The sequence below is a fragment of the Oncorhynchus clarkii genome, chromosome 1, assembly GCF_045791955.1.
Source record: "Oncorhynchus clarkii lewisi isolate Uvic-CL-2024 chromosome 1, UVic_Ocla_1.0, whole genome shotgun sequence".
Classification (NCBI taxonomy): Eukaryota; Metazoa; Chordata; class Actinopteri; order Salmoniformes; family Salmonidae; genus Oncorhynchus; species Oncorhynchus clarkii.
In genome coordinates, this window is record NC_092147.1 from 61,637,625 (window position 1) to 61,663,697 (window position 26,073).

Sequence of the window (26,073 nt, forward strand, 5' to 3'; positions counted from 1 at the left end):
GGATTGACGTGTACGACTGTTCCAGTTCACACCAATATCCAGCAACTTCGCATAGCCATCGAAGAGGAGTGGGACAACATTCCACAGGCCACAATCAACAGCCTGATCAAATCTATATGAAGTAGCTGTGCTGCGCTGCGTGAGGCAAATGGTGGTCCATTTGGTAACCAGATTTATCACTATTCCCAGTCATGTGAAATCCATAGATTAGGCCCTAATGAATTTATTTCAATTGACCGAGTTCCTTATATGAACTGTAGCTCAGTAAAATCTTTGACATTTTTGTATGTAATAGCGCCGGCTGCTGTTTTACACGCCCTTAAGCAACCGTGCTATTTTGTGTGTTGTTACATTGTTTGTAACTTGTTTTTTTTTTTTTACATAATGTTGCTGCTACCGTCTCTTATGAACAAATAAATAGCTTCTGGATATTAGAACAGCGATTAATCACCTCAAACTGGACGAAGGATATACTGCTTCTCCGAGACCAGGCCCAAATCCCTGTCATTCGCGTGAAAAGACAAATACAGGGGGTGGAGTTAAGGGAGCCTTCTTAGACTTTGAAGGCGTGTGCCTATTCCGCCTCAACCATCCGTTCCATTGCCTAATGTGCAATCACTGGAAAATAAACTTGATGATTTCCGTTCGAGACTATCCTACCAAAGGGACATTAAAAAGCTGTTATAGCTCATGTTTCACCGAGTCGTGGCTGAACAACGATGCGGATAATATACATTTGGCTAGGCTTTCCGTACATCGGCAGGACAGAACAGCAACGTCTGGTAAGACGAGGGGCGGGGTTTATTTTTCAATAACAGCTGGTGCGATGTCAAATATTAAGGAAGTCTCAAGGTATTGCTCAACTGAAGTAGATTACCTCATGATAAACCGTAGAACTGACTATTTTTCGTAGCCGTCTACTTAACACCACAAACCGATGCTGGCACTAAGACCCCGTTCAACAAGAAAATGCTCATCCAGAAGCGGCAACATCCGCACCGAGCTAAAGGATAGAGCTGCCGTTTCAAAGGATTAGGACACTGATCCGGACGCTTATAAGAAATCCCACTATGCCCACAGACGAACAACCAAAGCGTCACTACAGGACTACGACTGGCTCGTACTACACCAGCTCCGACGCGCGTCGGATGTGGCAGGGCTTGCAAACTATTACGGACTACAAAAGGGAAACTAAGATATGAGCTGCCCAGTGACAAGCTAAATGCCTTATGCTCACTTTGACGCAAGCAACACTGAAGCATGCATGAGAGCACCAGCTGTTTTGGACGACTGATCACGCTCTCCGTAGCCGATGTGAGAAAGACCTTTAAACTGGTCAACATTCACAAGGCTGCGGATCCAGATGGATTACCAAGACCGTGTATTCCGAGCATGCGATGACCAACTAGCAAGTGTCTCTGACCGAGCCTGTAATACCAACATGTTTCAAGCAGACCACCATAGTCCCTGTGCCCAAGAAAGTGAAGGTAACTTGCCTAAATGACTACCGGCCTGTAGCACTCACGTCTGTAGCCATGAAGTGCTTTGAAAGGCTAGTCATGGCTCACAGCAACACCATTATCCCAGAAACGCTACACCCGCTACAATTAGCATACTGCCCCAGCAGATGACAATCTCAATAGCATGCCAAACTGCCCTTTCCTACCCGGACAAAAGAAACGCATGTGAAAATACTGTTCATTGACAACAGCTCAGCTGTCAACACCATAGTGCCCTCAAAGCTCATCACTAAGCTAAGGACCCTGGGACTAAACACCTCCCTCTGCAACTGGATCCAGGACTTCCTGACAGGCCGCCCACAGGTGGTTAGTGTAGGCAACAACTGTCACGATGACCCACAACACGGGGGCCCCTCAGGGGTGCTTGCTTAGTTCCGTCCTGTACTCCTGTTCACCCACAACTGTGTGGACAAGCACAACTCCAACACCATCATTAAGTTTGCTGATGACAATGGTGGTAGGCCTGATCACCGACAACAATGAGAATGCCTGTAGGGAGGAGGTAAGAGACCTGGCAGTGTTGTGCCAGGACAACAACCTCTCCCTCAACATGAGCAAGACAAAGATGATTGTGGACTACAAGAACAGGAGGGCTGAACAAGCCCGCTATTCACATTGACCGGGGCTGTAGTAGAGCGGGTCGAGAGTTCCAAGTTCCTTGGTGTCCACATCACCAAAATATCATGGTCCAAACACACCAAGACAGTCATGGAAAGGACAACACTTTCTCCTCAGGAGACTGAAAAGATTTGCCATGGGTCCCCAGATGCTCAAAAGGTTCTACAGCTGCACCATCGAGATCATCCTGAACGGTTGCATCACCACCTGGAATAGAACTGCTTGGCATTTGACCGTAAGGCGCTACAAAGTATAGTGCGTACAGATGGAAGTCCATTAAAAACACATTCTTATTTTCAATGACGGCCTAGGAACGGTAGGTTAACTGCCTTGTTCAGGGGCAGAACGACAGATTTTTCCTTGTCAGCTCCAGGAGTCAATCTTGCAACTCTACGGTTAACTAGTCCAACGCTCTAACCACCTGCCTCACGAGGAGCCCGCCTGTTACGCAAATGCAGTAAGAAGCCAAGGTAAGCTGCAAGATAGCATTAAACTTAAATCAATCAATCATAAATCACTAGTTATAACTACAAATGGTTGATGATATTACTAGTTTATCGAGCGTGTCCTGCGTTGCATATAATCGATGCAGTGCGCATTCGCAAAAAAGGACTGTTGTTGCTCCAACGTGTACCTAACCATAAACATCAATGTCTTAAAATCAATACACAGAAGAATATATTTTTTCAACCTGCATATTTAGCTAAAATAAATCCAGGTTAGCAGGCAATATATATATTTTTTTTTAACCCCTTTTCGTGGTATCCAATTGTTAGTAATTACTATCTTGTCTCATCGCTACAACTCCCGTACGGGCTCGGGAGAGACGAAGGTCGAAAGCCATGCGTCCTCCGAAACACAACCCAACCAAGCCGCACTGCTTCTTAACACAGCGCGAATCCAACCCAGAAGCCAGCCGCACCAATGTGTTGAAGGAAACACCGTGCACCTGGCGACCTTGGTTAGCGTGCACTGCGCCCGGCCCGCCACAGGAGTCGCTGGTGCGCGATGAGACAAGGATATCCTACCGGCCAAACCCTCCCTAACGACTCTAGGCCAATTGTGCATCTCCCTACGGACCTTCCAGTCACGGCCGGCTGCGACAGAGCCTGGGCGCGAACCCAGAGTCTCTGGTGGCACAGCTAGCGCTGCGATGCAGTGCCCTAGACCACAGCAGGCAATATTAACCAGGTGAAATTGTGTCACTTCTCTTGCGTTTATTGCACGCAGAGTCGGGGTATATGCAACAGTTCGGGCCGCCTGGCTCATTGCGAACTAATTTACCAGAATTTTACATAATTATGACATAACATTGAAGGTTGTGCAATGTAACAGGAATATTTAGACCCATGGATGCCACCCGTTAGATAAATATGGAATGGTTCTGTATTTCACTGAAAGAATAAATGTTTTGTTTTCAAGATGAGTTTCCAGATTCAACCATATTAATGACCTAAGGCTCATATTTCTGTGTGTTGTGTTATAATTAAGTCTGATTTGATAGAGCAGTCTGACCAGGTGATGGTGGGCACCAGCAGGCTCATAAGCATTCATTCAAGCAGCACTTCTGTGCGTTTTGCCAGCAGCTCTGCTGTTTATGAATTCAAGCCTATCAACTCCCGAGATGAGGCTGGTGTAACGCTGTGAAGTGAAATGGCTAGCTAGTTAGCGGGGTGCGCGCTAATAGCGTTTCAAACGTCACTCGCTCTAAGAATCAGAGTAGTTGTTCCCCTTGCTCTGCATGGGTAACGCTGCTTCGAGGGTGGCTGTTGTCGTTGTATTGCTGGTTCAAGCCCAGGGAGGAGCGAGGAGAGGGACAGAAGCTATACTGTTACACTGGCAATACTAAAGTACCTATAAGAACATTCAATAGTCAAAGGTTAATGAAATACAAATGGTATAGAGGGAAGTAGTCCTATAATAACTACAACCTAAAACTTACCTGGGAATATTGAAGACTCATGTTAAAAGGAACCACCAGCTTTCATATGTTCTCATGTTCTGAGCAAGGAACTTAAACGTTAGCTTTCTTACATGGCACATATTGCACTTTTACTTCTCCAACACTTTGTTTTTGCATTATTTAATACAAATGAGGCCAAATTGATTTTATTGATGTATAATATTAAGTTAAAATAAGTTGTCATTCAGTATTGTTGTAATTGTCATTATTACAAATACATTTTAAAATTGGCTTCTTTTGTCCTCCAATAATCGGTATTGAAAAATCATAAAATCGGTCGACCTCTAAAAAGAGACTATCAAACCAAAGGAACATTTATTGAATAAATGAATGTCTTGAGTGCAAACATATGAAGATCAAAGGTAAGGGATTCATTTTAACTCTACTTGGCTGGCTACTGTTTATAATGATTTGTCTGCTGGTATGCTTTCGCCGTAAAGCATTTTTGAAATCTGACACCGTGGTTGGATTCACAAGAAGTTAATGTTTAATAGTTGTATCTTTTCTGAATTTTTATAATGAGTATTTCTGTATTTGGCACTCTGCAATCTCACTGGATGTTGGCCAGGTGGGATTGACCCTAGAGAGGTTAATTGAAATACATTTCCGGTGACAACCTCATGAAGCTGGTTGAGAGAATGCCAAGAGTGTGCAAAGCTGTCATATAGGCAAAGGGAGGCTACTTTGAAGAATTGCAAATATATTTTAATATGTTTAAAACGTTTTTGGTTACTACATGATTCCATATGTTATTTTATAGTTGATGTCTTCACTATTAAGCTACAATGTAGAAAATAGTAAAAATAAAGAAAAACCCTGGAATGAGTAGGTGTCCAAACTGCAGTTTATTTAGTAAATATTTTCTTAACTCCATTTCTTGAACTGCATTGTTGGTTAAGGGCTCGTAAATAAGCAGTTCACGGTAAGGTCGACACTCTGTATTCGGGGGATATGACAAATATAATATTATTTGATGTGATGCGTTTATATTTTTGTTCAGTGTACATAGATCTTTAGGATTGCAGATGACTTGAGCAGGTCTGCTAAGACTACGGTCATTACCTCCCATGAGGGGTTGAAGAGGTCATTACAGAGCTCATCACAGAAGCTCTCCAGGGGCCACTCCTGGGTCTGGGGGAGAAAAAAACAGGACAAGATGAAGCAGAACTCCTCTTCAATGTTTGGACAAAGACACTAATTTCATAACTATCCAGTCTGTTTTTTCAAACACCTAGTAAATTAATTCTCAAGTTCTGTGTAAAATAGTTTACTTCAACTGTATTCTTTAAACAGAGCTTTATCCTTGCTGACCAATCGCCTACCTCGTCCAAGAGACTGGAGTTGTCTGGAACGTTATCGATTAAGACTTTATGCTCCGTTGCCGGTTGCTCGATGACTATGTTACTAGTTTTCCTGTGCTTCTCCTCAGGCTCCCCCTCAAAACTGTCATTACTACAGGAAGAAAAATATTGATCTGTGATTTGATTTCCCAACTCAGTAATCCATTTTTTTTTTTTAAAGACATGCAGATGGAAACCAAAGACCGAAACACCTGGGTCGTGTTCATTAGGGCAAACGTAAATGGTGCATTTCTTACAGGACAAGCCTTCACCTTCCACTTAGTTTCAGAACCGTTTGTTCATTGGTGCCTAATGAACACAAAGCTTTGGGAAAAAAATAAATTGGTCATACCTTCTCTCGTTGGGATCCATGTCTCTGGATCGTTGCTTTGCCACTAGCTTGGCCATCCTCTTAGCCTTGTTCTTCTGTCGGTTGCTCATGCCTGGTCGAAACTCTGAGTCTATTATCTCTGCCGCCTGCATGGGCTGAAAAAATATCAATTTCAACTGAACATGAGTTTTTAATTGATAAAAGAAAAATGTTAACTTATTTTCAGTAAAGTAATAAGCTATAGACATCTTAAGATGGGAGTCATTAATTCCAGACCAAAGAGAGAGACTGTTCCTCAGACAGTGAGCATAATGTTGTGTTCTTCTAACAGTGACAAATATTTATAAACAAAATGTGCACAGATCACATGCTTAAGTGAAGAGCACATAATGACTTGACGCCTCACGCTGAAAGGTGCAAGCCAGATATGTTGGTTGGATCCTGAAATCAACAGCATTCCGAGTCGCCTCGTCACTGTTGACGTTGAGACTGGTGTTTTGCGGGTACTATTTAATGAAGCTGCCAATTGAAGACTTGAGAAGTCTGTTTCTCAAACTAGACACTAATGTACTTATCTTGCGCAGTTGTGCACAGGGGCCTCCCACTCCTCTTTCTAGTCTGGTTAGAGCCAGTTTGCGCTGTTCTGTGAAGGGAGTAGTACACAGCGTTGTACCAGATCTTCAGTTTCTTGGCAATTTCTCGCATGGAATAGCCTTCATTACTCAGAATAGACTGACGAGCATCAGAAGAACAAGAATAGACTGACGAGCATCAGAAAAAAATAATATTTGTTTCTGGCCATTTTGAGCCTGTAATCGAACTCACAAATGCTGATGCTCCAGATACTCAACTAGTCTAAAAGGACAGTTTATTGCTTCTTTAAAATCAGGACAGTTTTCAGCTGTGCTAACACTTGCAAAATGGTTTTCTAATGATCAATTGGCATTTTAAAATGATCAACTTGGATTAGCTAACACAATGTACCATTGTAACACAGGAGTGATGGTTGCTGATAATGGGCCTCTGTTTTTAATGGAATATCTACACAGGCGTACAATCTGCCGTTTCCAGCTACAATAGTCATTTACAACATTAACAATGTATTTCTGATCAATTTGTTGATCAAAATGTTATTTTAAATGGACAAAGTGCTTTTCTTTCAAAAAAATAAGGACATTTCTAAGTGCCCCTAAACTTTTGAACGGTAGTGTACACTTGAGAAAGCTGAAGTCTACCCATCTACCATTGAAGCAAATACATCACCTGATTCCCAGTTGGTAGCAGTAAGTGATCACATGACGTCTGTTGGCCACTTGTGCCTGGTTTGGGTAGTTAGGCACTTGCTGGGTTTCCATCAAATTGGTGACAGATTTTCATGGAAATATTTTAAAATCTGTGCATTTCCCACCAGACATGGTTTCATCCAATTTACTTCTTGCGGATAAAGGGATGGGAGTGATAACGTAGTGCACATAAAATAATTGTCAATGTACCAAAAGTTAAATGGGTTTTCACCGCATTGTCAACTGATGGTTGTCAAAGAATATTTCATATAGCAATGTAGCACGGTATACCAAAACTTCTGTACTTTTCCAATACTAAAATACGTTTGGTACTAGAACATTACTTTCGGTACTTCTGTCAAATGTTTCTCAAGTTGGATCCACTTGGTCTATCAGTGCAGCAGATGTACCCCTTAGTGCGAAAAACAGGGCCTGCACTGCGAGTCTGGGTTGCAGCATGTTAACGTCGGTGCAGCATGAGTGGGGAGCTAACACTTGAATAATGCGACACGGCATGTAGAAATTTTGAAACCGTAAACTCACCCCATTCCGTGCGCAACATTCAAACGAGGCTACAAAGAAAACTAATGGGATTGTAGAGACTGTGTTGACGTCAAAATCGGGGGTGTTAACTAGGTTTCTATTCAAGCGTTGATCGACATGGTAATGGCTCTATAGTATTGGAGAAAAGTTGGGGAAGGGAAAAAAAAAAAAGAAAAAAAAGAAAGACCCTCCGTTACATCTTGACGTGTCATGCTTTAACGTACAGCGCGCATAAAGCAGCTTTCTGCCTTACAATCTCTCCACCAGGTGTAGCACTTCTCTCATCGTTTAAAAAACAAGAAATGGACAGTCACAGGGGTAAGGGGGGGATACCTAGTCATTTTGTGTCATTGCATGCGATCATTCTCAAAGCCGCTGTTTACTTCTAAGATCACTTTAGCACCGCCCTAAAAACCCAATTCAAATTCGACAAACCTTCAAATAGGTATGACACATTACATAAACTATTGTTTTATTTACATTTTAGAGGCGATAAGGTGATAAGTTGGACAGATCGAGTGGGGGAAAAAAAGCAATTTTCCCCACACATCTCTCCTCACTATCACGCACTAGTTTCGCTTCCCCACCCGCCATTTTTAGACCCGACGGGGCACACTGCCTGCTTGAATTATGCATAAACGGGCAGCGTTTAGGTCATGTAATTGATTTTGTTGGAAAGGGGAGAAATTGTACTTTACAATGGTATTGACATTACAGTTGATCTGGAAGTATTATGTTTAGGGGGTGCTAAAATAAGGGCAATTGTACAGACCAAGGCAGTGTACGTGTTTACGTTAATTACATTGCAAAACATGTCCAGAACACTTTACAATGCAAGATGATATCAGTAGATTCCAGCTTTGTAGGCTAACTTCTCGTTAGCTTACAGCTGAAGCCATCCATTTACTATCGTGGTAATTTGTGATAAAATGCAAACCATAATGCAAAATATGATGATTTCAAAGCTGATGACCACCAAAACATTATTTATTCCCTTAAGGCATCACTCTTACATTTCTCCCAAAGAATATCTATTGCCTCAGCGAACTGACTCCGGGATGTCCCCCTCTTAAATTACATCATTACTGGTTAAAGAGAGTGTGCACTTTTATCAAATAAGCTACTTCTATGCAAATGTTATTGATCCATACAATAAAATAAGTCCCAAATGGAAGGGAAACGGATCATTTTGTCATCTGTATCCTCATGAAATCAACCAAAACAAGCTCAAACTCAATGCATGCACACACTCCTATTGAACACGCATTTATGTGAATAGGCCTAGGCTACATATTGATTTACCCAGTTCATCAATAGAGAATTACCATTGTAATATACGGAGATTGTATGATTTTTCAGAGACAGCATTATTGAAGCAATGTTGAAGTAAAAAACAAATGTCAAACTTATTGTTATTGAACTCAAGACACCCAGCTATTGAACAGAGCAGTAGCTGAGTTTATGTCTGGATCAAGCGCCATTCTGTGACTTTAGTTAATATGCTTTCTCTTTGGTATTGAGTTTCATGATACTAGACCTGGAATCAAAGTAAAAAAAATTCTGGTTTTGGCATCTTTGCCTTTGTCCCATAACGCAGCTCAGATATTTCAACTGACTACGTATTGACCATTATGTAACTATCAGTACAGTCGAGAGACTACTATCAGTACAACTGTCCATTTTCTGACATCCTATCCATTGTGAGCTATCAACTTGATTTCGAGAGAGGAGAATATATCGCCAACATAAATGTGAATAACTGACACTCATTGGCCCTAAGGGGGTTCTTGTTTCCTCAATGCGTCTCTAAGCTCATTGGAGGAGGTCTGAGGAGGGACCTTGGATTCTATCCTCCAGTGAGCTTAGAGAGACATTGCAAAAACAAGGATGGATGAAGCAAGGATTTGACAGCTTGTAACATTTTCAAACAGTATAAGCCAAAGCATGTTGTCAGGACCTAATCCAATGTCTTCCTACCGGACGTCCCAGTCAGACAAGCTACAGAATTCCTCCTCTGGCCTCTTTCCAAGTTTGGTTACGCATAGTCAGGTAACGATTGGTCAAAAATATACCTGGCAATGCTGTTCGGTGCTTAAAGAAGCACCAAGCTTCTAAGCCCGGCGTCACACACCGAGTACGGTTACATGCACACAATGTGATTATTGTGGATAGTCATAATATAATAGTTTGATTAAAACATTTACATGATTTGAGAGAAGAACGATTCCCTCAGTGGTCTAGGGCACTGCATCGCAGCGCTAGCTGTGCCACCAGAGACTCTGGGTTCGCGCCCAGGCTGTCGCAGCCGGCCGCGACCGGGAGGTCCGTGGGGCGACGCACAATGGGCCTAGCGTCGTCCGGGTTAGGGAGGGCTTGGCCAGTAAGGAAATCCTTGTCTCATCGCGCACCAGCGACTCCTGTGGCGGGCCGGGCACAGTGCACGCTAACCAAGGTCGCCAGGTGCACGGTATTTCCTCCGACACATTGGTGCGGCTGGCTTCTGGGTTGGATGCGCGCTGTGTTAAGAAGCAGTGTGTCTTGGTTGGGTTGTGTTTCAGAGGACGCATGGCTTTCGACCTTCGTCTCTCCCGAGCCCGTACTGGAGTTGTAGCGATGAGACAAGATAGTAATTACTAACAATTGGATACCATGAAATTGGGGAGAAAATGAGGGTTATTTTTTTTAAACTAAAAATAAGCGACCATGTTATTTTTGGGAAGCATATTGGATTCGAAGTTCGGATCGAAAAGTTGTGAGAACTACTTCTAAAGACATTCATTCATCACTAACTCACTTCACTCGTGCTAAAGAGGGAGGCTCTCACACGGCTGGTGCTACCCCATGTGCAAATCAAATACACAGCTGAAATGCCAATTAAGGCGTTTACCTGTACCTAAAAATTCCCAAAATTACCCCGAAAACCAGTTGTTTTAGTCAGCATGTTTACTTAGATTTTGACCTTATGCCGATTATGATGAGCAGAGTAAGGTGTTCACATGTTAAAATAAAATGTAGCATGGGTTATATATATCTCTTCCAAGATGGCGTAGCAGTAGGACGTGTTGTCGTGTTCCTTGTATATATCGTTTGTTTTCTTCACATATCTTTAAAACTTTTTGCTGAACCTCAACTTCTTCTAAATACTCTCCTGCAACCCGCCTCACCCAACGTAGCTTTTTTTCCTAAAGTATTTATATTTACTTCGGATCTGGAACCCCTCAACTGAAGCTAGCCAACTAACTACCAGCTTCAGCAAAACATTGCTAGCGGTCTTCAGCTAACCGGTCAGCTAACCGGTCATCAGTTAACCTTTAGCTCGGAAAGCTCTCGCCAGTTCGAACAACGCGACTCTAACCAGAGCATAACGGACCTATCTTTTATTTTATTTTTCACCCCCGGATTCCCATCGCAAACGGAACATTTTGAGCTCCTGGGCTACAATATCCAGACCCACGACCGGTCCATTGATGTCACCGCATGAAGAGGAATAAACAGACTCCCCCCATCGCGACGTCCCCAAAGGCTAACTCTCTAGCCCTTGCTATCTCCTTGCTTGCAAATTCGGCCTGCTAACTGCTAGCTTGTTTAGCCCGGTCCGCTAACTGCTACCGTGTTTAGCACCGTCTACTAACTGTTAGCTTGTTAGCACAGGCCTGCTAACCATCTGAATCGCCGCGTCCCAAACACTCACTGAACCCATATTTACTTTCTATCCCTTTTCGATTTTTTATTTGTTTATACCTTCCGGTAACCTGCCTCACCCAATGTGATACGGAACCGCTATTATCTTTACATTTTTAGAACACACTCAAGAACCTTCAGAAGCTAACCAGCTAACTGGCTACAAGCTATTTAGTCATTGTTAGTTTTCTAACCTGGATAACACTCGCCAGTCCAGCTTCCCTGCCCCATCCACCGCTGCCCCTTGGACACTGATCACTTGGCTACATAGCTGATGCAGGCTGGACTGTCCATTAATTCACGGTAATCCATTCTGCTTGTTTATGTTTTATCTGTCGGCCCCAGCCGCACTTAGGCTCTGTGTGTAGTTAATCCGACCCTCTCTGCCTAATCTATCGCCATTCTACCTGCTGTTGTTGTGCTAGCTGATTAGCTGTTGTTGTCTCACCTACTGTTTTAGCTAGCTCTCCCAATTCAACACCTGTGATTACTGTATGCCTTGCTGTATGTCTCTCTCAAATGTCAATATGCCTTGTATACTGTTGTGCAGGTTAGTTATCATTGTTTTAGTTTACAATGGAGCCCCTAGTTCCACTCTTTATACCCCTGATACCTCCTTTGTCCCACCCCCCACACATGCGGTGACCTCACCCATTACAACCAGCATGTCCAGAGATACAACCTCTCTCATCATCACCCAGTGCCTGGGCTTACCTCCGCTGTACCCGCACCCCACCATACCCCTGTTTGCGCATTATGCCCTGAATATATTCTACCATGCCCAGAAACCTGCTCCTCTTATTCTCTGTCCCCAACGCCCTAGGCGACCAGTTTTGATAGCCTTCAGCCGCACCCTCATACTACTCCTTCTCTGTTCCGCGGGTGATGTGGAGGTAAACCCAGGCCCTGCATGTCCCCAGGCACCCTCATTTGTTGACTTCTGTGATCGAAAAAGCCTTGGTTTCATGCATGTCAACATCAGAAGCCTCCTCCCTAAGTGTGTCTTACTCACTGCTCTAGCACACTCTGCTAACCCTGATGTCCTTGCCGTGTCTGAATCCTGGCTCAGGAAGGCCACCAAAAATTCTGAGATTTCCATACCCAACTATAACATCTTCCGTCAAGATAGAACTGCCAAAGGGGGAGGAGTTGCAGTCTACTGCAGAGATAGCCTGCAAAGTAATGTCATACTCTCCAGGTCCATACCCAAACAGTTCGAACTACTAATTTTGAAAATTACTCTCTCCAGAAATAAGTCTCTCACTGTTGCCGCCTGCTACCGACCCCCCTCAGCTCCCAGCTGTGCCCTGGACACCATTTGTGAATTGATCGCCCCCCATCTAGCTTCAGAGTTTGTTCTGTTAGGTGACCTAAACTGGGATATGCTTAACACCCCGGCAGTCCTACAATCTAAGCTAGATGCCCTCAATCTCACTCAAATCATCAAGGAACCCACCAGGTACAACCCTAACTCTGTAAACAAGGGCACCCTCATTGACGTCATCCTGACCAACTGGCCCTCCAAATACACCTCCGCTGTCTACAACCAGGATCTCAGCGATCACTGCCTCATTGCCTGTATCCGCTACGGAGCCGCAGTCAAACGACCACCCCTCATCACTGTCAAACGCTCCCTAAAACACTTCTGTGAGCAGGCCTTTCTAATCGACCTGGCCCGGGTATCCTGGAAGGACATTGACCTCATCCCGTCAGTTGAGGATGCCTGGTCTTTCTTTAAAAGTAACTTCCTCACCATTTTAGATAAGCATGCTCCGTTCAAAAAATGCAGAACTAAGAACAGATATAGCCCCTGGTTCACTCCAGACCTGACTGCCCTCGACCAGCACAAAAACATCCTGTGGCGGACTGCGCTAACATCGAATAGTCCCCGCGATATGCAACTGTTCAGGGAAGTCAGGAACCAATACACACAGTCAGTCAGGAAAGCTAAAGCCAACTTCTTCAGGCAGAAGTTTGCATCCTGTAGCTCCAACTCCAAAAAGTTCTGGGACACTGTGAAGTCCATGGAGAACAAGAGCACCTCCTCCCAGCTGCCCACTGCACTGAGACTAGGTAACATGGTCACCACCGATAAATCCATGATTATCGAAAACTTCAACAAGCATTTCTCAACGGCTGGCCATGCCTTCCGCCTGGCTACTCCAACCTCGGACAACAGCTCCCCCCCCCCCGCAGCTACTCGCCCAAGCCTCTCCAGGTTCTCCTTTACCCAAATCCAGATAGCAGATGTCCTGAAAGAGCTGCAAAACCTGGACCCGTACAAATCAGCTGGGCTGGACAATCTGGACCCTCTATTCCTGAAACTATCCGCCGCCATTGTCGCAACCCCTATTACCAGCCTGTTCAACCTCTCTTTCATATCGTCTGAGATCCCCAAGGATTGGAAAGCTGCCGCAGTCATCCCCCTCTTCAAAGGGGGCGACACCCTGGACCCAAACTGTTACAGACCTATATCCATCCTGCCCTGCCTATCTAAGGTCTTCGAAAGCCAAGTCAACAAACAGGTCACTGACCATCTTGAATCCCACCGTACCTTCTCCGCTGTGCAATCTGGTTTCCGAGCCGGTCACGGGTGTACCTCAGCCACGCTCAAGGTACTAAACGATATCATAACCGCCATCGATAAAAGACAGTACTGTGCAGCCGTCTTCATAGACCTTGCCAAGGCTTTCGACTCTGTCAATCACCGTATTCTTATCGGCAGACTCAGTAGCCTCGGTTTTTCGGATGACTGCCTTGCCTGGTTCACCAATTACTTTGCAGACAGAGTTCAGTGTGTCAAATCGGAGGGCATGCTGTCCGGTCCTCTGGCAGTCTCTATGGGGGTGCCACAGGGTTCAATTCTCGGGCCGACTCTTTTCTCTGTATATATCAATGATGTTTCTCATGCTGCGGGCGATTCCCTGATCCACCTCTACGCAGACGACACCATTCTATATACTTCCGGCCCGTCCTTGGACACTGTGCTATCTAACCTCCAAACGAGCTTCAATGCCATACAGCACTCCTTCCGTGGCCTCCAACTGCTCTTAAACGCTAGTAAAACCAAATGCATGCTTTTCAACCGTTCGCTGCCTGCACCCGCACGCCTGACCAGCATCACCACCCTGGATGGTTCCGACCTTGAATATGTGGACATCTATAAGTACCTAGGTGTCTGGCTAGACTCTAAACTCTCCTTCCAGACCCATATCCAACATCTCCAATCGAAAATCAAATCAAGAGTCGGCTTTCTATTCCGCAACAAAGCCTCCTTCACTCACGCCGCCAAACTTACCCTAGTAAAACTGACTATCCTACCGATCCTCGACTTCGGCGACGTCATCTACAAAATTGCTTCCAACACTCTACTCAGCAAACTGGATGCAGTTTATCACAGTGCCATCCGTTTTGTCACCAAAGCACCTTATACCACCCACCACTGCAACTTGTATGCTCTAGTCGGCTGGCCCTCGCTACATATTCGTCGCCAGACCCACTGGCTCCAGGTCATCTACAAGTCCATGCTAGGTAAAGCTCCGCCTTATCTCAGTTCACTGGTTACGATGGCAACACCCATCCGTAGCACGCGCTCCAGCAGGTGTATCTCACTGATCATCCCTAAAGCCAACACCTCATTTGGCCGCCTTTCGTTCCAGTTCTCTGCTGCCTGTGACTGGAACGAATTGCAAAAATCGCTGAAGTTGGAGACTTTTATCTCCCTCACCAACTTCAAACATCTGCTATCCGAGCAGCTAACCGATCGCTGCAGCTGTACATAGTCTATTGGTAAATAGCCCACCCATTTTCACCTACCTCATCCCCATACTGTTTTTATTTATTTATTTTTATTTTTCTGCTCTTTTGCACACCAATCTCTACCTGTACATAACCATCTGATCATTTATCACTCCAGTGTTAATCTGCATAATTGTAATTATTTGCCTACCTTCTCATGCCTTTTGCACACAATGTATATATAGACTCCCCTTTTTTCTACTGTGTTATTGACTTGTTAATTGTTTACTCCATGTGTAACTCTGTGTTGTCTGTTCACACTGCTATGCCTTATCTTGGCCAGGTCGCAGTTGCAAATGAGAACTTGTTCTCAACTAGCCTACCTGGTTAAATAAAGGTGAAATAAAAAATAAAAAAAACATGACTATTGCAAAATACTGCAAAGAAAATACTGCCATAATCAGTTTAATATTGAATTATTACTGTGCATGTAAATGTACTCAGTCTGCCACCGTTGTGACCTGGATTAACCGATACTTAGCTTTCTAAGTTAATGGGAAAGGATAGTAGCCTGCACTCGATGGTACCTGGGGATGAGTTCAGTAGTGAGAAAATGCTTTGCATCAGGGAGGGATTACATGGATATATCCAATAAGAAATGCTTATTTTCCGTTGCAAAATACATAGCCTAATGAACACGATCCTGGTATCAAGCCTCATAGGATGCTGTTCAAAGTTGAAAGGAATTACCGACTCCATAATTTGGAGCTCGATATACAGCAGTAGTGTAAAGGAGGAGTGTTGGAAATCGCGGTAGTGTGACTCACCACGTGATTGCCGGAGCTGGAGCAGGGTTCAGAGCCCCTCTCTCCCTGTCCCTGGGCCTTAGGGCCACTCGGCGTGCAGGTGTACTGGGTGTCCAGGTCCTCGTCGTTGAACAGCTCCATCGTGTCCATGCCGATGGCGGCACCCATGTCCAGTCCCAGCTTCCTCTGCAGCAGCTTCCTCTGGCGGGCCAGACGCTCTTTAGGGTCCACCTCACCTGGCATGGGAGAGCACAGAGGGAGGGTATGGCGCTTGTAGAAAAATACCAACTCTTGAGAAACTCCCATTTTATGTAGTGAACACAGGGACACTTATGGCAGGCTTCACAGACACAAATTAAGCCCATAGTCCTGGATGTTGTGTGTATTAGACCAGGACTAATGTGTGTCCCTGAAACCAGCCCTTAAGGTATAAATGAAGGCTTCGTTCTGCATATTCCTGTATTTAAGGGGACGTAAGTAAGGAGGTAGACTGACAGGAAGGCAAGTGAACTAGAGATCAGAGTGTTGATTAACAGCAGGTCAGGTAAACTGTACTTTCACAGGCTGCAGCCAAAATATATGAAAGAGGCACGCAAGTCACTCTGGACTAGTGTAGCAAAGCACAAAAACATGAACGGTCACAGAACCTTGAACATATGACATACAGAGCAGTGAATACTAGGAGGCCCATAGCTGAGGGAACAAAATAAAAACATGTATTATTAAGTTGAGACAAAAGGACAAAGACTGGAGCCGTTTGAATTCAAATTGTATTCGAACTTGTCACTTGGATCACCACATCGTCATGTAAAAGCAAACTTAGAGGATGCAGATCCAATTGGTCTAAAGGAAAAGAATATGGGCCCTGGTCCAAAAATAACGCCCTATATGGGGTTATGGTGCCATTTGGGAGAGATTCAGAATGCAGATTATGCAACATTGAAACTAAATCCTGACACACTACAGTGTCAAATAATTGTTTGCTGTGTGGAGTCCGGCACAAGCTAAAAGACGAATGTCAATACAGCGGCTGACTCAATCCAAGCAGCTACTTGTTCAACAGAAGCACAACCAGACATAGCCTAGCCATGTGGTCACATATCGGATTCTCCCATAACATTCCTCCTAATTGGATAAGAACAGACACACAAAACTATTAGGAGCCTCACTGAGCACAGGTGTTCATAGTACGAGTTGAGTTAAAAAGCAGATGGGGAAATATGGTTTCAGGGAGTGGGTAGAGACATGGTGGCTTGGTGGGGTTGGGAATAGGCTGGGAGGTAGGGGGTGGAGCCCTACTTTGTTATATTTTCCTGTTTATACTGAATGTATTACTTAAACTTTAAAATATGATCAAATACTCAATACTTTGTAGTTATGTACCTTTAGTCATGTTTTTTCTTTTTTCTTCTGAGTGGCAGCCCACATGTACAATGTATGAAATATGACATGATAATACTGATGAGAAAAAGAATGCATACCAGACTTGTCATCCTGGACCTCAAACTCTGCACCGGCGGAACCCAGCAGAGAAGCACCATGTTTGAGCAGGCGGGAAATGTCAAAGCGGTAGAAACTCAACCGGTCAGAGGAGGAGTCTTCTGGGGAGAAGTCTACACACGACTCTGGAAGAGAGAGACACATTCCATTTGACATTTTAGTCATTTAGCAGATGCTATTATGCAGAGAGACTTACAGTTGTGCATTCATAAGATAGCTAGGCAGGACAACCAAAGGCATAGGAAGTACATTTTCCCCCAATATCAGTAGTCAGAGCTAGAAGGGGGGGTGGGGGGTTTGGGGGGTCAAGAAGAGGAAAAACCTGCACACATCACTTGTTTATTTAAGCTTACATATCAGTCCCACCGCCTTCGTCACAGATTTTTTTATAGTACAAAAGTTAGGAAGTGTGCACCTTGAGTGCTGATGAAATGTCAAGTGTTTAATTTCGATGTGTGAGCCTGAACCGCTTTATTTTTTTAAATGCGCCTGCCCACGCCTACACACTCAAGTGCCTCATCACCTCCTGTCAATGGTTACTTAAGAGCAGTAGAGATGCAGCGCTAACATCCCAGTTGTATTACAACACCTAGCGCAATCATTACACCCATTCCTGGCCGTTTCAAAGGTTATTTAAATGATAATCCTTTGCGTAATGGAACGTTAAGGCATTATTTGTTCCCTGCTGTAAGGATAAACAAAATACAGGCAATTGGCTGTGACTAACGTGGCAGGTCGAGGTTGGTTCACCTTCTTTGGGCTTGGGTGACGGGTTCCACTCTGGGATATTCTTCACAATGGCCTCCACTGCCTGACCTGCAGCGATACGAGTGTCCCAGTTGGGACTTCTCAGGTATGTCAACACCTGTAGGTTATGGGTAAATGAGAAAACATTAGACTCATAGGATGGAACACATCTCATTCAAACAGGTGTCAGGTCCCATGTGGCTCAGTTGGCAGAGCATGGTCCTGACAACGCAATGGTTGTGGGTTCCATTCTCAAGGAGAACCAATATGAGAAAAGTATGAACTCTAACTGTAAGCCGCTCTGGATAAGAGCGTCTGCTAAATGACTAAAATGTAAAGCAGGTCAAACAGTCCACTTGTTTAATAATCACTTCAACATTCCCTGAGGCAAGAAAGACAATGGGCTATGCAACAGTCTGACCTTTTACGGGACGCCAGTTAGATTTTTGCAAATCTGTATGGGTGGTTAAAGTATGGATGTCCTTTTGGCAGCACTGCAGGCAGATGTGTGGGGAGCTGACATCAATGTGGAATCCCTGGATTGTTTTCATTAGCCCACATTGTAGCAAAATGAAATTATAAAAACATTTAAGTTCAAGTAGTCTTTCCCCGTTTCAGTCTTTTCTTCCTTTTGGTGCCTAATGAATACAACCCTGATGTAGATAGAAACCTGGCTGTGGCACTGATGAGGACAAGCCCAGCACCCACCTTCGACAAAAGGTTGTTGAGCTCATGCGGGTGGAGTTTGACCACATCTCCCAGCTGTATGGCAGCAGCCTTCCTCGTCACCGGTGTAGTTCCAGTGTCAAGCAGGATGAACAGACGATCAAGCCTGGAGAATGAGAAAGTGGGAAAAATAAAAACTGAGGAAACAAGTAGATCAGAAAATAAGCTTATGCATGCATTGGTCTACATTGCATATATTGGAAGAGACTACTGAGAAGTTGCATTCATTTTTTCATTTCCAAATGTAACAAGGATATCAACTCCATGGAGGGTTGTAAAACTCCAGTGTTTGACAGGATTCTAAGTGGGAAGTTGAACTTCTGCTTTGTGAAATAAGATATGTAACGGATGTGAAACAGCTAGCTAGTTAGCGGTGGTGCGCGCTAAATAGCGTTTCAATCGGTGACGTCACTTGCTCTGAGACCTTGAAGTAGTAGTTCCCCTTGCCGATGGGTAACGATGCTTCGTGGGTGACTGTTGTTGATGTGTGCAGAGGGTCCCTGGTTAGGGCGAGGGGACGGTTATATATATATATATATATATATATATATACACACTTCAGTTTTGCAGATTGCAGTGTACATGGCACTAGGGAGGGCACTTCAAATCCAAACCATTAAATGGGTTTTGACAATCATTCAAACCTAGAGTATACTGTGCATATTACTACCGTCTGATAGGAGCGTTGAACACATCTCTGCTAAAAATAAAAACAGAGTGCCATTAAAAAATGGCAAAGCTGTTCAGTATGGCAAAATGCCCATCCCACTCAATGTAAAACAAAGCCAACAATCTCTAGGCTACAGATGAATACAGTTGTGGTTAAACGATGATACGGAATAGTTTAGGCAGGGGCAGAAAAAGTATTTTCCCATTTGAGCATTCAATGCAAATGATCAGGGTGGAGCATTTTGGATCTGTTATTCATTGTACTAGTAACTAGGTAATTTCATATTAAAAGGAGGATGTTCAGCCAATTTATGAATTTATAAATCTAATGATATGCACATTGTATAATCAAGCTGCTGGAGGGTAACTGTCAATAGATCACATAAAATCTTCATCTGATTTCTAGCCTATGCATTAGTTGAAGGCTTCAAATAGGCATCCTCTTGCGAGCCTGACGAGACAAACTATCAGACACGATTTCCCATTATATTTTTTTAGCAAACTAAATTTACAAGATATGACAAGGGAAACCAACTACAGTACATTAACCATACGTTTGGGAGCCTAATCTCATCAAAATAAATCTCTGGATGAAACGCAAGAGCGATAATCTCATTTGCAAGATGACAGAGTGGCACATTTGCAACCAGATTGCACATCAATTAACGGTTAGCTAAAAGTAACATGTCTCGTTAAACATATTGGCAAGATCAATTGTATGCTATGCAGGTCTGCTAGTAAGTAACGTTAGTTAGGATTTTTTTAAAGTACATAATGTTAGCTAATTGGCAATAGCTGTTGTGTAGATGCTAGCTACATACTTCAGTAAAACTGTCTGGCTAATTGAAAAAGCTAGCTAACGTTAACTAGTCAACACCACCGTGAATGATGATGCCATTGCCTGTTCATGCTAATTAACTAGTACCTAACTATTTGCTAATCTTGGATAAGAATAGCTAACGTTAGTTGGCTAGCTAGGGAATCTTACCTTGACACGGCCATGACGATTAATTGAACGCGTAAATGTGCTCTTCGGTGATCCGCATTTAACAGATGCTATCGCTTATTTTTTTTTTTAAGTTATCCTCTTTACTTGACGCCAATCCAATGCGATAGCTAGCTAGCCTAGCAAAGGAGGCCCCTGGTGCGTCTCTCTTCAGTCACACAGCTCACCACCCGAAACCTGTCGAAATTAGTTCAACAAATCATGGCTTCAAAGTTGGTCCCTCTTGTCTCTTCGATAACTTCTTCGTCAGTTAATTGCCATGCATTAAACGTATATCGCCTTAAACCTTGTATTAACCTTCAGCACTACTCCCAGATAAGTACTTTAACCTAATACGATGTAAAGAGTAATTTTGTTGTCCTCTAAAGGGAACACAGGCGGCTGATTTTATATGAGGAGCCATCTTGCATTTATTCCTTCCTCCATAGCAGACGCCGGCTGATTGGTTAGAAGCCATTTCAGCGACCAATCAAAAATAACATTGAAAAGGAAGGTACGAAGATGAAAAAAAAATCCTGCAGGAAATACTTTCCCCCTTTCTTTTGAATTGACAGAAGCCCGCCCACGACCCTTTCACTCACTAGAGAGAACCTTTACAATCAGGTATTTTACAATGCATTGACTCAACGGTGCAACTCAAACCTCGTGGTGATAGATTTGATGAAACGAATCTATTAACATAACTGTACGTCAAAGTTCCATCGCCACGTATTTGAAACTTTCTTCAGAGTTACACAGTTTAATATTTGAAGCTGCTAATTAAGCAAAACTCTTTTAAATGGTCTAGATACATTTGATACATTCTTGAAGGGTCCAGCTTGCTACATTTGTACAAATGTTTCAGCAAGCAGCCAAATCTGTCTGTCGTAGCTGAGCTTCAGCACCAGGAGCTGACCAGTGCTGAAACTGCCAGCTCGTACAAAGACGAGAACGTTGATTGAACGTTGATTTAATCGCGCTCTGATGTGTGGGCACAGCTAGCTAACATGACAGTGGAGCAGTGAAATTATGTCGAAGAAATCTCAGACTTTCGTTGGGTACAATAGCTGTGTTACATACACAATACCTAGTAGCTACATTTATGGTCACTCAGCTGCTATCTAGCTACAGTGAGGGAGCTCTCTAAAGCAAAGCCTATCAAGTTCTAACTAGCTAACTTTATCTGGCTAACTATAAGTGTGCATTTGGGAGGAACCTAGCTAGCTAGCAAACTAGCTAACGTTACTAGTAGCTAGCTAGCTATGCTGAGAGAAAATATTAGAACTAGCTAACCCCTTTCATCTGCTGAGAGTCTAACTAGCTAGCTAGTACTTATCAATTGGGTGTTATTGTCCTACACTTTCACCATGATGGTATTATTGGTCTTTTCTCAGAGTTTGTTTGTTTGTTCTAGTAGTTCGTTTATTTGATCTAATGTTCATTTGATCCCATGGCGACCATGGCATGGTGACTTGTCTGCCAGGTCTACACTAGACTGTAAAAACATTCTGATTAGGCTATCTGCTCCAGCGGTATCCTAACAAGATATTAAAATGAATTTAAGAAATGTTTATCTCGTTTCTGCGCAACTTCAAGGTGAGGCATGTGGCTGGCTATAACTTGTGGCAATAGCGAAACAGTTCTGTATGACAATACCCATGTGTTTGTCAGGATGACAGAGGAGAATAAGGAAAAGGTTCAAGATGGAGTATACATCCAAGAAAGGGGTATTGGCATACTGCTTCATTTGTTTTATTATTCCTTAGAGAATTGTGCATTTGATAGTTGTTGTTGTGTTGTGTTTACTGACTCCGCTTGGTGACCACATTTGACAGTGATACAACATCCCCCTCATATCAGGCTCAGCAGAAGTCAAGAAAGAGGAAGACTCATGCTCCAGGAATACAAGGTGAGATCGTCTTTATTTCCACTAAAGCTATAACCGCGATATGTGAACAGGTTAATCTTGTCATCCTTATGTTCCCTCGTCTAGTTAAAAATCCTTCAAAGTAAAATCAATGCTGCAAGAGAAGTGAGAATAAAAGAACCTCAGAAGATTGCTGACAAGCCGGTAGGGAAAATACAGGTCTTGTCATTTGTGCATTATACAGTAGGCTAGAAGTCTGACCAGGGTATTGGGTCTGGCTTTCATCATTATGTTGTACTATTGATTTGATACATACGTACTTAAATGAGAGAGTGTGTTTCTCTTATAATCTGGCCTGTCTTTGTACTATTTTCTCTTAAGTCATGCTCAGAGGAAGAAGCCTATCAATTCTTCTGCCATAAATTTGATGAATTGGAGAAGAATGGACCTACCACTGGCACACTTTCACAACAGGTAGCCCAGCAATAGTGAAGAATATACATTTGGTGGAAAATGTACGAAGATAGCTGTGATCATAAATGTATTAAAGGCCCAGTGCAGTCAAAAATTTGATTTCCTGAGTTGTATATACACTGAGTAAAGGGATGCTGGCCCATGCGGGCTCCAATGCTTCCCACAGTTGTGTCAAGTTGGCTTGAAAATAGTTAATAGACCAATAAGAAAGAGAGTTTCAAACATCTCTGCCAATAACAGCACATTTTCCCCTCCCCACTCAGGCCACTCAGTCCTAGCAAAATTCTTGCTTGAGAAATTGATCTTTGCTAAGAAGCTATTTATGTTTCTTTTTGACCATTTGAATCGATAACAATCACAGTAGCTAGGTTTCCATACAATTGGCGACAGATTGTCATGCAAATATTCTACAAATCCGTATAAAACGAATATGCGCATTTTCCATCAAATTGACTTGTTGAGGATAAAAGTCTGTGCGTGATGACTTAGTGCTCATTAAAACACCTTTTGCGGTTAAATTCCCATGTACCTCATAAAAAATAGTATTTTCAACTCTACTGATGGTTTTCTCACAACAACAACAAAATTGACCCTCGCTATTCGTTGGAAAGGAGCATCAAGCTCATCGCCTTGCACTTTCACCACCCTGTGAAGTTCATCGTAATTCAGGGAGGACCACACAACATGTCATCATGTAAACTCCCAAGTTTACTTTGATATGATGGTTAATTATATCAATTTTTGCTCATAAAAGCGCTTCCACCGACATTTCTCGCATAATACATTTGACTGACAAAAAGATCCCACCTCGTGTAGTGTATTTCTTTGTTGTTGACATTCGGAAGGTTTACCCACAAATTTTCGGTTTCCATCAGGCCTTGTCATTACATTATTTTAGCCGACATGTACTTTACTCGCATAAAACGGTTGGATGGAAACCTGGTTAGTAAGGTACTTAATTGTTCCCCAGAAAGTATTTGATATTGAGATTTTTTTTTTTAAACGGCTGCATTGGACCTTTAAAACATTTTGTCATTCACCTATGTAACTGTGTTAGGAAATGGCTGCCGCAATATTAATATGCAGCCTTTATTGAAAGATGTTTATTTTTGTTTCCATGATAGAGCGGGAAAGATACTGTCATCGATATTGAGAATGTGGATGAGTGTCATAATCCTCTTGTTCCTGGTGATATTGAGACACTGGATGTAAATCCAGACCTTTTATTTGTACCCAGTGATTTACCAGGTGATGTAGACCTATAGTCTTTGTATGAACATTTTGAGATGTAAAATATGTTTAGTACCTTATTGTTGCTTTTGTTGTGATTAGAACTGAATGTGAAGGAAATTGAATTTTAAAGTGAGAGTCATTTGATTAAATCTGATGACAGTAAACCAAAGGAGGATTATACCAAGGTATTTGAAGCCTCGTTTTTTGGAGGACGAAGGGTTTTATGTCTGTGAGAGGCCCCAAGTGCCGAAGAAGATGATAAACAAAATGGGCCACCGGCTGATTGAGGAAGAAAAGGTATTGATTCATGTTAATCACAATATTCTCTATTTTGTATTTCAGTATGTTTAAGGGGGTAAAGGTTGACTAATAGAGGGGTTATATAATACATATTGGTAATCATTTAATTGCGTCATATGAGCAGCCTTTCCATGAGCAGCCTTTTCATGGCTCTCTTTAGAATTCTGGTTATGAAACAACGTGTTACGCAATATCTAAAATGAGCACAGGAAAGAGGAGTATTCATGTTTACATTCAGATTTCATCAAATGGTGCCTTTTACCATTCAGGAAATATATGGAATCGGCTCTAATGAAACATTTTATGCTATGTACAGTATACTGCTTAGCTAAATGACGAAAATGTACATTTGCTGATATAAAGGCACATTACATTTGATCTGGTTTTATCTACATTTTATCAGCAAAGTACCACGTTGACCTTTATCATGTGTAAGCAAAAGTGAGCAGAGATGCTGTGCACTCTTGTCGTTCAGGGACAGTCCTGGTTTGGAGAGAATGGTTGCATGATTGCTATTCCGGACCCAATCCAGAAGTATTGGCATTGTAAAGTAGATTTCCCATTCTCATGCCAGTCTCCTTGTCTGGCCACGGTGCACATGAGGGTGAGTCTGTCCTTGAGTGTACTATGTGTGATGTAAAATGTGTAATGTTGTAATGTCTTACGAGTGGAATGGCTTGTTACATATAAAGTCCCTCTTTTCATTGATGCAATACCCATTTTTAAAGACACTTGACCTAATCCCACCTGTCATTAATACCATGCTTGAAGCACCTACAGCCAGTCAGTAATACCATGTCCCCTTGCAGCCTGATAAACTGCGAAGTGCAGGATCTGTTGTCTCTAATGCAGATGGCAGTGCAGGGCTGTGGCAGCTTGACCTGAACCTAGCCAGGCTGCATTTCACCCATCACCCCCTGTTTAGCACAGAGCATGTGTTGGCTCAGAGACTGTATGAGCTCTATGAGCATTATGAAACCCGTGAGATGAAGGGTGCAACTACCTCTCTGCAGGACAAGGTACAACACTATCACAAAACATACAATTGAAATCATTTGGGGAAAGGAATGCAGTCATACCATAGTATATTGTTAATCTGAAATATTTTTTTGTACCTCACCCCTGGTAGCTAAGCGGGCTGAAGAAGTCAGAAACAGCCTTGACCACCACTGATGAAACTGCTCCTTCCTCAAAGTTACAGGATCTGAGACAGGAAATACGGTGAGAGGGATTTCTGTTCTAAGAAATACGATTCTTTACTGTACCTCTATGTTTGTAAAGGTATTGCTTGAATGAATCCGCTCACTGCAGAAAGACCCATGTAGCACTGAAGATTGAGAGGCAGGCAGACATCTCTCTGTTGAGGAACATTGTTGCTGCTTGGAAGCGCATCAAAACCCTCAGGGCCAAGAACGGCTATGTGAACACCACTGTGAAATTACAGCTGCACAAGTAAGCATCATTTGTATTATTTTGACACAGAGAAGACCTAAATGTGCTGTACATGCTAATTCTGGTCATAAACGTTAATGTGTGTCATGGGTCGTATCACATGAACAACACACATCGCTCTATGGCCTCGTTATTGTTATTTTATTGTGTTACGATGTCCTTTTTTTTTTTTTTTTTTTGAGCAAACACTTTTCTGCATTGTTGGGAATGGGCTCGTAAGTAAGCATTTCACTGCAAAGTCTACATCTGTTGTGTTCGGCGGATGTAACCAAGACATTCAGATTTGGATTTGATTTA

The 26,073-nt window shown here is 42.9% G+C and overlaps 1 protein-coding gene and 1 long non-coding RNA gene across 2 annotated transcripts in view; one reads left to right on the forward strand and one right to left on the reverse strand.

The window, feature by feature from the left end:
- Nucleotides 1-20,861, reverse strand: part of LOC139410082 (TATA-binding protein-associated factor 172-like) — a 74,904-nt gene extending 54,043 nt beyond the window's left edge. Inside the window, exons 1-8 of the mRNA XM_071155523.1 lie at nucleotides 20,454-20,861; nucleotides 18,779-18,902; nucleotides 18,074-18,188; nucleotides 17,305-17,448; nucleotides 15,845-16,059; nucleotides 5,794-5,927; nucleotides 5,424-5,553; nucleotides 5,164-5,232 (exon numbers count right to left, since the gene is read on the reverse strand). Of these exons, the coding sequence (XP_071011624.1) occupies nucleotides 5,164-5,232; nucleotides 5,424-5,553; nucleotides 5,794-5,927; nucleotides 15,845-16,059; nucleotides 17,305-17,448; nucleotides 18,074-18,188; nucleotides 18,779-18,902; nucleotides 20,454-20,467 (945 nt within the window). The 5' untranslated portion in view covers nucleotides 20,468-20,861. The remainder of the gene's footprint in view (nucleotides 1-5,163; nucleotides 5,233-5,423; nucleotides 5,554-5,793; nucleotides 5,928-15,844; nucleotides 16,060-17,304; nucleotides 17,449-18,073; nucleotides 18,189-18,778; nucleotides 18,903-20,453) is intronic.
- Nucleotides 20,862-22,284: 1,423 nt separating this feature from the next.
- On the forward strand, nucleotides 22,285-22,791 carry LOC139416756 (uncharacterized). Its single transcript, XR_011635124.1, has 3 exons — nucleotides 22,285-22,359; nucleotides 22,444-22,521; nucleotides 22,699-22,791. It is a non-coding gene; the product is annotated as an uncharacterized lncRNA (long non-coding RNA).
- The last annotated feature ends 3,282 nt before the right edge of the window (nucleotides 22,792-26,073 follow it).